General features: G+C 49.7%; 1 protein-coding gene across 1 annotated transcript in view; it reads left to right on the top strand.

Moving 5' to 3' along the window:
• Positions 1 to 13,185, top strand: part of LOC126502655 (polycystin-1-like protein 2) — a 73,069-nt gene that overhangs the window by 48,122 nt on the left and 11,762 nt on the right. Inside the window, exons 31-37 of the mRNA XM_050143840.1 lie at positions 522 to 750; positions 3,326 to 3,530; positions 5,037 to 5,130; positions 7,125 to 7,262; positions 9,515 to 9,700; positions 10,593 to 10,920; positions 11,936 to 12,069. Of these exons, the coding sequence (XP_049999797.1) occupies positions 522 to 750; positions 3,326 to 3,530; positions 5,037 to 5,130; positions 7,125 to 7,262; positions 9,515 to 9,700; positions 10,593 to 10,920; positions 11,936 to 12,069 (1,314 nt within the window). The remainder of the gene's footprint in view (positions 1 to 521; positions 751 to 3,325; positions 3,531 to 5,036; positions 5,131 to 7,124; positions 7,263 to 9,514; positions 9,701 to 10,592; positions 10,921 to 11,935; positions 12,070 to 13,185) is intronic.

Raw genomic sequence — 13,185 nt, 5'->3', positions numbered from 1 at the left:
ACCACGGCAACGCTTATAAGGAAAACATTCAATTGAGGGAGCTCCCTTCCAGTTCCAGAAGTTCAGTCCATCATGGCGGGGGATGGGACCCCCAAGACCGTACTCACTCCAATAAAGCCACACCTTCTAACAGTGCCACTCCCTGTGAGATTCCGGAGGCCAATTACATTCAAATTACCACAAGGGGGGAACCTACTCCTGAAAGTTGTCCAGAGAGACAGAGAGAGACAGAGAGAAGAGAGAGATAATAGGTAAATAAATGTAATAGTCACTTATAGTCATTGCTGAAGCAGGGCACGTGGGAAAGCATGCTGTTCTCTTTGTAAGTAAGGACTCCTTCAAACTATCCCTCATAAAAAGCCATAAAATGCCCTAGCTGGCTGTTTGAGCCCAGCCTCTATGCCTCCGTTATCCTATACCTGGCTTGCGGCAGGTCAGCTCAAAACTGCTGTTATTGTTTTTATTGTAGCTGGCCCATTGTCACTCAACACTCTCTGGTCACTTTCCCCTTTGTCTCCCAGAGAACTCATGGCACCCCAAGCCCAAGCCGGCTGTGAGTGGGCTTTGGAGGGACAGCATCTACAGACGGTGTCTCTACCTTCAACTGGAGCATGTGGAGAGGGAGCTGTGGCTGGTGGGGCCCCAAGGCTTCCTGCATCAACAGAGTCATGCCCAGGCCCTCAAGCAGCTGCGTGTCCTGAAGGGCCACCTCTGGGGACAGCCTGGCACCCCAGTGATAGCATGTGCCAGGTAATCTACTTCCCCGGGTGCCAAATGGACACCTGCCCTCTCCTGTCTGTGGCTACGGGCTGGGACACCTTGTCCAGCCTTGGGAAGATGTCCACCAAGGCCAGGCAGGCAGAAGGGATGGACCCAGGACTCCCTAGAGTGCTCTCAAAGCCAGCAGGGGTCCAGGGGTCAGAAAGATCCTCAGTCTTTGCACAGAACTTTGCAGTTCATGACCATATTCGTGTCCCTTGTCCACACATCTGCCATGTTGGAGCCATGCCTCTGTCTCTGAGAGCCTTTGTTTCATGGTCGGATTGAAATGCGTAGCTCCTAACTCAAACTTAAAGGACATTTTCTTTTTCATTTGATTCTTGTTTGTTACAGTTCTAGAGGTTGAACCTCATCCTTATGCATACCAGGAACTCTCTCTGCAATTTTTTTTTGATAATTAGTAAAGTTGGGCAGTGGTGGTGCACACTTTTAATGCCAGCACTTGGTAAGCAGAGGCAGCAGATCTTCGTGAGGTTAAGACCAGCCTGGTCTACAGAGCTAGTTCCAGGACAGCCAGGGCTACACAAAGAAACCCGGTCTCAGAAAACAAACAATAATCAGTCAACTTGAAGACAGGTTATTTAATGAAGGAAGTTGGTGTGCCAGGCCTGATAAACAATTCTATATTCCCAAATACTAGGGAGGATGAAGCAGGAGGATTCAAAGCCAACTTGAGGGACATAGTAAGTTCAAGGCCGGCACCTGAGTGTATTAGTCAAGGTCACTACTTCTGTGATGATCACCTTGACCAAAGACAAGCTGGGGAGGAAAGGGTTTATTTTGTTTACACTCCCACCTTGCTGTTCATCACTGGGGGATGTCAGGACAGAACAGGAACCTGAAGGCAGGAGCTGGTACAGAGACCTTGGAAGTGTTGCCTACTGTCTTGCTCCCTATGGCTTGTTCAACCTGCTTTCTAATAGAACCCAGGACCACCAGCCCAGGGATGGCACTGCCCGCAAAAGGCTGGGCCCGCCCCCTTCAATCACTAATTAAGAAAATGTCCTACGGGCTTGCTACAGTCTAGTCTTTTTTGGGTTTGTTTGTTTGTTTTTCGAGGCAGGGTTTCTCTGTGTAACAGCCCTGGCTGTCCTGGAACTCACTTGCTAGACCAGGCTGGCCTCGAACTCACTGAGATCCGCCTGCCTCTGCCTCCCCAGTGCTGGGATTAAAGGTGTGCGCCACCACTGCCCAGCCACTACGGTCCAGTCTTATGGAGGCATTTTCTCAACTGAGGCTCCCTCCTCTGATGACTCTAGCTTGTGTCAGGTTGATATAAAACTAGCCAGTGGGTTTTTTGTTTTGTTGTTGTTTGTTTTGCTTGCACTTAGTGTCTGTGACCCCAGTTTAAGTGCCTGCAGAGGCCAGAAGAGGGCATTGGGTGCTATAGTTATATTGTTGTTATATAGTGTAGTTATATTGGATGTTATAGAGCCATCATTTAGGTGCTATACAGAACCCAGGTCCTCTGGAAGAACAGCCAGTGTTCTTAACCTCTGAGCCATCTCTCTCTAGCTCCCAAATTCTCTCTCTCTCTCTCTCTCTTTCTGGCCCTGGGTGTTCTAGAACTCACTATGAAGACCAGGCTGGCCTCAAACTTACAGAGATACTCCACCTGCCTCTGCCTCCGGAGTGCTGAGTCTCCCATGCCTGGCTCTGCGTTCCTTTTTAATTCTCTTCTATATTCTTTCAGGTTTATTTATTTTAGTTATATATGTGTGTGTTTTTAGGAGGACCCAGAGGCTAGAGGAGAGTGCTGGACCCTGTAGAGCTGGAGTTACAGGTGTTTGTGAGGCACCCGGTTGAGATCTGAAAAGTCCAGTCTGCTGCTGGAGAAGTGCTTTAACCACTGAGCCATCCCTCCAGCCCGATCCTGGGCAGTTTAGTGTGTGTGTGGGGGGGGTGGGGGGATATAGCTCAGCAGTAATAAACTTACCTAGGACACTGGATGCCCGAGGGCTGTCTTTCCAAAGCTCACTAAGCACAGGTTTTGGTGGTCAACAACAAAAATCGTAAGGTGGAACAGTAGTATGATAATTTATTTGGAAAATACCCTTCTTGAGATGCATTCTGAGGTAATCTAGATGGTTATGGATTACGTTTGGAATGTATTTTTAATATCCTCCCCCTCCAAAGGGAAAAAGGAGGGTGTGGAACAGATGGAATATACCAGACAAGATAGAGGCAGTTTTTGAAACCAACTGATGAGTGCCTGGGGGTTGCTGGCTCGATGACTTTTGTATGATGAAACTCTTTTCATAACAAAAGATTTTCCAATGAAGTAGAACCAGCCTTCTAGGCTTGCTGTAAGGGACTGCCCCCTAGCCAGCACTGGACAAATGACAGCCTAGAGAACAGCTCTTTCAGGGACTGTCCCCAGACAGCACTGGACAAAGGACTGAACAACTCTTTCAGGCAGGTACAAAGTACAGAGGAGAAGCAGCTGGTCAGAAGTTAAGGTCATGTGGAGAACGAGGACAGAATGGGATTTGAATGTGGGTCTTTGGGTACCACCCCGACTGTGTCTGTCTGTCCTCCTTTGCAGCGCTCCTCGGGTCAGCAAGTCCCCTCGCGGCCTGCCCTGGTGGTGTGTCCTAGTGGGCTGGCTCCTGGTGGCAGCCACCAGTGGGGTGGCGGCCTTCTTCACTATGCTGTACGGACTGCACTATGGAAAGGCCAGCTCCCTCCGGTGGCTCATCTCCACGGCTGTGTCCCTTGTGGAGAGTGTGTTCATCACCCAGCCCCTGAAGGTCAGAACACACCCCCCCCCCTTCAAAGTGGCGGCCCATGTCCTTTCTACCTCTACCCTCTTGGGATCGGTTCCTTCTCAAGCATAGCTATTATTTCTATTTAACAAGTACATGAGATAGATGCAAGGATAGTGGAGATAGTCGAATAGCCCAAAGAACTTGTGCTGAGGAGCTAAGTACTTCCTAATCACCATCACCCCGAGGACTGTGGGAAAATCTATGGGTGAGAAATCATAAAGCTGGGGTGTAGCTCAGAAGTAGAGAGCTTGCCGAGCATGCGTGAGGTCCTGGGTTCCCCCCCCCCCCGCACCCCCTGCCGTCCTGCCGTCGTACTTCCACCAAAAAGATCACAAGCGTCTCTAGCCCATATGTGTGTCTATATCTCAATCCTCAGAATCTTCTAATTTCCAGAGAGGACAGCAGCATAAAGGACTGCTCCCTTCAGAAACTTGCTCCTATTCCTGAGATACAAAGTTAGGTGGGAGCGTATTCGACTTGGATGCTAAAGCCTGACTTGGAACTTGTGAGGAACGGGAACAGATCTGCCTCTGGAAAGAGTCCAGCGGTTGGCAGTCATCAGGGAACCAGGGGACTGTAAGAGGAAAGTGACCATTAAGGGACTCTATAATGTTTGGCTACTTGGTTTTGAGACAGGGTCTTCCCTGTAGCCCTGGCTCGCCTTCCATTCGGTATGTAGTCTAGACTCACTTTGACTTGATGGCAATCCTCCTGCCTCAGCTATTCAAGGGCTGAAACTACAGATATGCACTACTATCATAACCATCTCCTGGAATCTTTACTCCTGTAGGACATCTCAAATCCCTCTCCCCTCTCATTCTACCCTGAATTGAATTATATTTATGAATTTATTTCACATAGCCCAAGGTGGTCACAAACTGTTTAACTGAGGTTGGCCTTGAACTTCTGATTTCCCTTCCTCCACCTCCCTGTTGCTGGCATTCCAGATGTGTGCCCTCCTGCTCTGTTGATGTCGGATGCTGGAGGCCACAGCAGGGCTCTGTGTGTGCTAGGCAAGCACTCTGCCAACTGAGCTATACCCCAGTCCTGAATGGTCTTTCAGATAAGACTCAAAGGCGTCTATGACAATTCCACCAGCCAAGGCTAGAAGACTACGCAGAACAGGGTGTGTCCTGGGCGTTTCTATCCAAACCACAGGATCTCTTTTGCTGGGGCATAGCAGAAACAGAAGCTGCAGGCTGTCTCAGCTGATGCAGGGATACAGGGATGGGATGAGGTGGAGGCAGTGATTCTTCAGAGTTGGACACGAGAGATGCTCTGGGTAGTAGGGTGACGAGTGGGAAGTTCCGGTAAGTATAGAGACAGGCCAGCCTTCCCAATGGATAGCAGCCCTCCTTCATTATGACTTCCCCCTGTGGGAATGGCTGGTTCCCACCTGACTGCATATCATCACCCAGTCCCTATTTCTCAAGCCTTGGGAACTCTCTGCAGGCTTGGACTCACACTGGGGGGGGGGGTGATTTCCAGGTCCTGGGTTTTGCTGCTTTCTTTGCGCTGGTCTTGAAGAGAGAGGATGATGAAGAGATTTTGCCCTCATTGCCAAGACATCTATCTGGCCCAGGTAATAGGTCCCTGGTGTGTGGAGACAGGGGCCTGACCACCCACCCACTGGTCCGACAAGGCTGAGTAGGCCTGTAGAGAATGTCTATGGGGTGTCCTGGGACATGGGCTCTCCCCAGAACTTATCCCCCCACCAGCATCCAGGCAGGACTTATCAGTCATCCCAAACTAGCCAAGCAAGAGACTCCCTTCCCAGTCCCCTGAACAATCTTATTCCTTCCCTTCCATCCTTTCTTTCTGAGAACTCAGCATAACCCTTTGGCCAAGGGTGTGCCCCTGGGGATCGGGCAGGCTGTATTATTCTTTTTAGAGATAGAACCTCACAAAGCCTGACTGGTCTTGAACTTGATATGTTACTGAGAATGACTTTGCACCTCAGATCACCCTACCCCACTGCCACCTCCAGGCGTATGCCACCAAGCTAGTTTATGTGGTGCTGGGACAGAAGCCAGGGCAAGCACAAGCTAGGCAGCTCTCTAATAAAGGGGCTACCTTCTTAGCTCCAAACCAGATTTTTTTTTGTAAACTAGGCTGGTCTTGAACTCACAACCCCCTGCCTCTACCTACCAAGTGCTGGGATTAAAGGCGTGCACCACCACCACCTTGAAACGAGATTCTTCTTTACTGAGATGTGGCTCCCTGAGGTTTTTTTTTCTTTTTCTTTTTTTTTTTTTGTTGTTGTTTTTTGTTTTTTCGAGACTCTGTGGCTTTGGAGCCTGTCCTGGAACTAGCTCTTGTAGCCCAGATTGGCCTCAAACTCACAGAGATCTGCTTGCCTCTGCCTCCTGAGTGCTGGGATTAAAGACATATGCCACCACCGCCTAGCTCCCTGAGATTTCAAATGAAAATAAAGCATACAATTCGCTTACAGGTAGGCTGCAGAAAGTGGCTGTCAATTAGACTTATGGGACAAAAAATCTGCAGTCTATAACCAAGGGGCCAGACTGTCCCTGTTGTTTTTTGGTAAATAAAGATTTATGGAAATAGCTATGCTGACCCTGGTCTAAGAGGCCCCTGGTTATTCCCCTCTTCCCAGGGAAGCTCTCAAAGGCCCTAGAGAAGAGCTCTTCTCAGACAGATGAGCAAACAGAACAGAATCAATAACTGACCTCAGCCTCAGGGATGATAAATCAGGAGCCAGTGTGCTTGTCAATGTGCAGAGGTTCACCCCGTCCCAGGCTTGGAATCTTCCATTCTAGGAGAAAATCTGACTTTGCACTTCCTCAGAAAGCCCATTTCTCAACAAAAAAGGTCACCTTTCTCAACAAAAGGGCAAATTCTCTCTGAAGAGATACCAGACCCACCAGATAGACAATCATTCATCTGGTGATTCTTCAAGGAGAGCTGGCTGTGTTTCAGGCAGCAATGGCTTCAGAACATAATTGACATAAAATTCCCTCCCTGTTGGATGGAATTCAGTGAGTCTAGTAAATTTAGAGGGTCGTGGAACCAACATTGTTATAATTGAGATTTAAAATATTATTTTATCCCCAGGAGGGTCCCTTTGTTTATTTTAAGTCTGTCCCCGACTCCAAGCACATCCCTGGGCAAGGTGGTACTGGCCGAATGGAATGGGTCACAACCCCTGAGGCATAGACCCTGTGGGGAGGCGATGGGGAAGCACATGAATGCATAAGCAGACATCTAAGGAAGCCTGCTGGGCCAGGGCTGGAGAGAAGTAAGACCCTGCAGGCTTCCTTAGCTGTCCCCTGAGGGTACAGGAAGGAAAGCCTTGAGCCATAGAGGCTTGCCAAGGCCCTGAGGTAGGACAGACTGCCCGCTCTGCAGCCATCACTAATGGCATGGCAGGAGCTCAGGGAGTTGTACTGAAGGAAATGGCTCGTGGAGAGGGTGGGAAGGGCTGGGGAGGGGAATGGGGAGGGCACACAGGAGAACATGAACACAAAAGGTAGATGGGTCATAGTACACCTGTCAGAACGGCAATACCTGGTCTCGCTGTCTCGTGGGGGACTCTTCTGTGTCCTGTGTCCACAGGCCCCTATGCCTTGTTCCGAACACGACGCCGCAGCAGCAAGGATGCTTACGAGCCTCCCCGCACCACTGCCGTCCAGAAGATGAAAGCCACTCGCCTCAAGGAGCAGAAAGCATTTGCGCTCATCAGAGAAATCCTGGGTGGGCAGTTTCCCACACCTGGGTTCTAGGCACACCCTGGAGCAGATATGCCACGTGTCCTTTGATGAGCCCCTTGCTGCCCCTAGGCCTCAGTTCCTCTTCTCCCTTTTGCCTGAAATCCCTCAAGCTCTTGGGATGAAGTCTGAGCTCCCTCCCAAAAGCTTGGAGATCTTGTCCTTTTCTACTTCCCATATAGATTAGATCCATGTATCCAGTAGTGTGACTTTAGAGAGAGCCCCATTCCCCATTGCTCAGGTCAGGGACTTTCAAACCCTGGTGTTTGCCTGATTCCTCCCAAAAGCAGATCTGTGTAAAAACCCAAACAGTCCTTTTCTACGCCTGTAACTCCCATATCACTACAAGACGGTATGTGAGCTGGGACCTAAGCTGGAGACTTAAAGACACATAGACACAGACAGACAGAGACAGGGATACGGGTCATCCTTTATACAAAATGCCGAGAACGCCCAGTTTAGCCACGCCCAACTCTCGGGATATTTCAGCTGCAGACTCATCAGGCTCAGAGCAGCTGCAAGCTTAGGAAAAACAAGCTGCCCACAGGGAATCCAGGGTCCAGGAGCTCCCAAGAGCTCCCAACAGATCTGGGTGGATATATTTGACTAGGAAGGTGATCCTGGGAAGGCAGGTGGGGAGGAAAGTGCACTGGAGAGGGAAAGAAGCCAAGAGTCAGTGGTTTGGTTCTGCCTGAAACCTAGGGGAGAATGGGACCCCCCCCTTCACACACACACAATTATCCTATGCATTCTCATCATTGGTTTGCATCTAGGCCCACCATGGGACTGTGCCTGCATGGGTGGTGATGCCTCAGGGTGCAGACCCCAGGCCCATGCCTGTTGGTTCTGCTTCAGTAGGAACAGTCTCCACCCGGGTTGGGTTGTTGTCTGTGACTTTCTGACCCATATCTTTTTACACAAATGGCCCCTTCCAGCCTCCCAGCGCTTCCCACCTGTCTCCAGTAAGCAGGCAAATGCCGTGAGCACAGAGACCATATCTGTCTGCGCCAACACTCTATTGTCAGCAACGCAACAGGACAGGGGAGTATGATAGAACAGGGCACTCAACACCACCCTCTGGTGCACCCATACATATGTGCAAACATGGTACACACACGGAGAAAATGAAAAAGAAGCTTGGCAGTTCAGGGGTTTAGCCCAGGGGGCAAGTACTTGCCTAGCAAGCACAGGCTTTGCAGACAATCCCAGGCCTGAGAGCGGACCCAGCAATTTGCTGCTCAAGCCTGACTATCCACAGTCACTCCCTAAAATCCAAGGAGGAAGGAGGGAATGAACTCCCTCACGCTATTCTCTAACTTACACTCAGGCTGTGGCACATGCCTGGCCACACTCACCCACACACAAGAATAATAAACTGAAGTCTTTTTTTTTTTCAAATTGTAATTTTTATTTATTTTTTGAGACAGGATTTCTCTGTACTTTTTTAAAATTTATTTATTTATTATGTATATAACATTCTGCCTCCACACGCCAGAAGAGAGCACCAGATCTCATTATAGATGGTTGTGAGCCACCATGTGGTTGCTGGGAATTGAACTCACGACCTCTGGAAGAACAGCCAGTGCTTTTAACCACTGAGCCATCTCTTTTTGGGGGGGGGGGTCGAGACAGGGTTTCTCTGTAGCTTTGGTGCCTGTCGCGGAACTAGCTCTTGTAGACCAGGCTGGCCTCGAACTCCCAGAGATCCGTCTGCCTCTGCCTCCCGAGTACTGGGATTAAAGGCGTGCGCCACCACCGCCCAGTTTAAACTGAAGTCTTTTAAAAAAGAAAGTCAACCGGGGTGGCTCAAACCTATAATTGCAACACTGGGGAGGATCAGGAATTCCTATCCAGTCTCATCTATGTAGCAAGTTCAGAGCCAGCCTGGACACTGCAAAGAAACATGGAGCGTGACTCCCTGGCTGGGTATTGATCTAAATGCTTTATAAACATTAGCTGATCCTCCCACCACACTCCCAGGCCTTAAAATCATTATCTGAACGACGAAGAGTCATCCACAGAGAGGTTGAACCATTCATGAAGGACATGTGGAGAGGAAGTAGCTGGACCTACCTCCTAGTCTGTGCACCTCCCTCCTCTCTGATGTCCCTGTTACCAGAGTGGCAGCGGCTGGGCTGCAAGGCCTCCTCTATACTGAACCATGTATGTTCCTTTTCCTCCTTCAACTTGCTGGGGGTCAAGGACCTGCCTGACCAGGCTGTTGTGCGTCCTTTCCAGCTTACCTGGGCTTCCTGTGGATGCTGCTGCTCGTGGCCTATGGGCAGAGGGACCCCAGTGCTTACCACTTCAACAGCCACCTGGAGCACACCTTCACTCAAGGCTTCTCAGCCGTGCTGAGCTTCCGAGAGTTCTTCGAATGGGCCAACACCACACTTGTGAAGAACCTCTACAGTCATCACCCAGGTAGCCCCTGTGTCACCAGACAGTGTGTCGGGCCCCCTTGGCCTTGGAAGTGGGTGGCAATAGCTGTAAGTCACCGAGAGTGAGAAAACACAACAGCCACAGGGCCATAAGCTTTGACAAGCTATCAGAAAGAAGGTCAGTGTGAACTGCCAATCATCTGGCTTGCGAGGTAGGAAGCCTAAACTGCCCAGAGAAATACAGTGTACAGGCAGGAGAAAGGACGAGGAGCTACCCAAGTCAGCACACCGTGGCACGGCAAAGTCCATGCCATGGTAAAACTTTGAGGGTGACTGCTCTGGGGGTATCTGGTTGAAGGACTGACGTGAAGCTGTATGGAAGAGAGAGACAGGGAGCTGAGGTTATGACAAAGTTCCAAAGATCACATTGATCCTCGTGGAGAGGAGGCGCCATGAAGGAGTCGACACAAGGAAGCGTCACTCTGGAAAGATGTGGAGGCTGGAGAATCCAGAGCAGTGCCTCTGATGAGTCTTCCCAGAAGTCTACAGGGCAATCCCCAGAACATAGGGCGTATGGGACTTTGATAAGCTTTAAGGGGGTGGGACGTTTGGTGTAGCGTGATTTCGTTCAGAATAGCATGGCGGACAAAGAGCGTGGAGGAACCAAGTACTAGTTAGGACCATAAGCCAAGGCACAGAACAACTGAATTCTGTCCCAGAGAGAGCTGCATGGAGGTGTGGCCTAATCCTTTCAGGCTCTAGAGTGACCAGGGTCTTAAAGGGGCAGGCCCAGGTGCTAAGAGAAATCAGCCTGTGGTTGGGCATGAGCGACTTCTGTCTATGTCTCTAATGGATCCACCTGTTGGGTCGGGGAGCATGGGATGCACTAGGATGCTTTCCGATGCCACACTTGCCCTCCCGGTTCTCATCTCTAGGCTTTGTCACTGATGGGAACTCCAAGTTGGTTGGCAGTGCCTGCATTCGCCAAGTGAGGGTCCGGGCAGGCTCTTGCCCTGTTGCCCAGCAGCTACAGGCTTCTTTTGATGGATGCCATGCCCCATACTCCCTGGATGTTGAAGACCTGGCAGACTATGGAGAAGGCTGGAATGCCTCTGCCCGTAATAACAGCAATGACTTCCCTCAGGTGTGGCAATACCAGAGCCAGAGCCAACACCAGGGTTATCCGATGTGGGGCAAACTTACTGTGTATGGGGGAGGAGGCTATGTGGTCTCCTTGGGAACTGATCGCCAAAATGCCTCAAGGTGAGATGGACTTGATTCTTTTCTAATTCAGTGAAGCCGTTCTAGAGGGCACAGTAGGATGGAGGAGGCAGAGCTCATTCGTGCTAGTTGTGGGAGGGGACAGACAAATAAGGGGGCTGGAGAGATGGCTCAGAGGTTGAGAGCATTGCCTGCTCTTTCAAAGGTCCTGAGTTCAATTCCCAGCAACCACATGATGGCTCACAACCATTTGTAATGGGGTCTGGTGCCCTCTTCTGGCCTGCAGGCATACACACAGACTATTGTATACATAATAAATAAATAAAAATAATAAAAAAAAGAGAATCATTCAGTTAGTATTTTCAGGCCCCTAGAAGCTGTGCATCCCCCAGGTCTGAAAGGAAAGGCCATCTGCAGCTGTTATTACTGAGCATACATGCACGTGCACAGAATAGCTCATCTTTATCTGGAGGCATGGATGCTTGCCACCATCGTGAATGAGGAGACCAAGGCCTGAAGAAGTTATCTTGCCCAAGAGGCAGTCGGGATTCGAACACAATTCCTTCTGCCATCCCAGGACACATTGCTCTTTTGATTACACCAGACTGAGTTCCCTGGGACCTGGTCCCGTGTAAGGTGCCATCAGAGGAACCCCACAGCTGCAGCTGCTGCCTGAGCCCTAGTGCTTCATGAGGTTCCTCTAACACGGTGGCTTTTTACCTTAAGAAATCATTCTACCCCCCTGGCAGGGGCCTGTCCAAGCACACACTTTTGAGATTTTCTGATGCAAATGACCCAGAGTCTGGCCGTCTGTAGTCACAATATGCTACAATGTTGACCTGGGACCCCCTTTGACAAACTCTGTTCTAGTAGTCAGGAGACCATAAACCAACAGCACCGTGTGGCTAGCAAATGGTGACTGTCCCTAGGAGCTGTGTGTGTGACCTGGAGACAGAGCAGAGTAGAAGATTTAGACAGTAAGCCCCAGCCTCGTACAGGGGTTCCCAGGCAGGGAGCCTCCCGAGAAAGAAGACACCCAGGCATTCCTCTTCCACAGGATTCTCCAGTATCTCTTTGACAACAGCTGGCTGGACACGCTGACCAGAGCCGTGTTTGTGGAGTTCACTGTCTACAACGCCAATGTCAACCTGTTCTGCATCGTCACGCTCACCCTGGAGAATAGTGCCCTGGGTGAGCCATCTCTCCTGGACATCCTCACCCTGGCTTGTGTCCTGTTGCCTCAGGGACTGGGATTCAGGGAAGTTGGGGTGGGGGTCCGGGGTCACCCTGCAATGGGTTATGAATCGGTGCTGCCGTAGTCTACTTTCTGTCTTTCCCCTGGGCTGGTCTCTTTCATCATCTTAAGGGACTTTAGTCGGAGTGTGAGACAGTTTGTCCATCTCTTCATCCCCCCCCCACAGTGGGGAGCACATTGAGCATCGCCAGCCAACTGCACTCATACAACTGAGACCAGAGATTCACACATAATATTCACTCATAATATTCATCACCTCTGTGATGGGCTTTTCTACTTTCTGTTCATGCTTTCTCCCCATCTACCACCTTATAAAATGTCAGTTACAAGCTACCAAGACCAAGATCAACCTAAAGCCTTCTCAATCAATACTCAGTTTGCCTAGAATTCAACTTCCTCTCTGTTACACGCTGAACATTTAAAAGTTTTCCATTGCTGTTTTGTTTGTTTGCTTGTTTTGAGACAGAGTCTCGCGTAGCCCAGGCGGGCTCTCGGCTGATCCTACCGTCTCTGCTTCCTGATTACTGAGACTATAGGGGTGAACACATTCGGCCTAAAATTTAAAAATAAAAAATTTTTAGAGTTTTATACATGCATGCAGTATGATGCACACAGTGTGTATTTTTATGAACTCCACATCCATTAAAATTTAAAATCTATACACAGGATCTTGCTACAAGGCCCCTGTTGGCCTGAAACTTAATTTTCAGCCTTTCTGTCAGCCTGAGGGCTAGCTTTATGTTCATGAGCAGTAATAAATAACTTTACTTGTCAAACTGGCTTCAAATGTTATCTCATAAGCCGTAGCTAGGTAAAGGCCTACAACCCCAAGTACTCAGGATTTGGAGCTAGAGAATCAGGGTCTCAATGTTATCCTTGATGACATAGCAAGTTCAAGAACAGCCTGGGATAAATTAGTCTGTCTTAAAAAGCAAAAATAGCTGGGCAGTGGTGGCACACGCCTTTAATCCCAGCACTTGGGAGGCAGAGGCAGGCGGATCTCTGTGAGTTCGAGACCAGCCTGGTTCCAGGACAGGCTCCAAAACCACAGA

This window comes from Alexandromys fortis, unplaced genomic scaffold (assembly GCF_014885135.2).
Source record: "Alexandromys fortis isolate MF-2015 unplaced genomic scaffold, M_Fortis_MF-2015_v1.1 scaffold_1, whole genome shotgun sequence".
In the NCBI taxonomy this organism is placed as follows: domain Eukaryota; kingdom Metazoa; phylum Chordata; class Mammalia; order Rodentia; family Cricetidae; genus Alexandromys; species Alexandromys fortis.
Note: the sequence above shows the minus strand (reverse complement) of the source record. Positions and strands in the feature narration are given on the sequence as shown.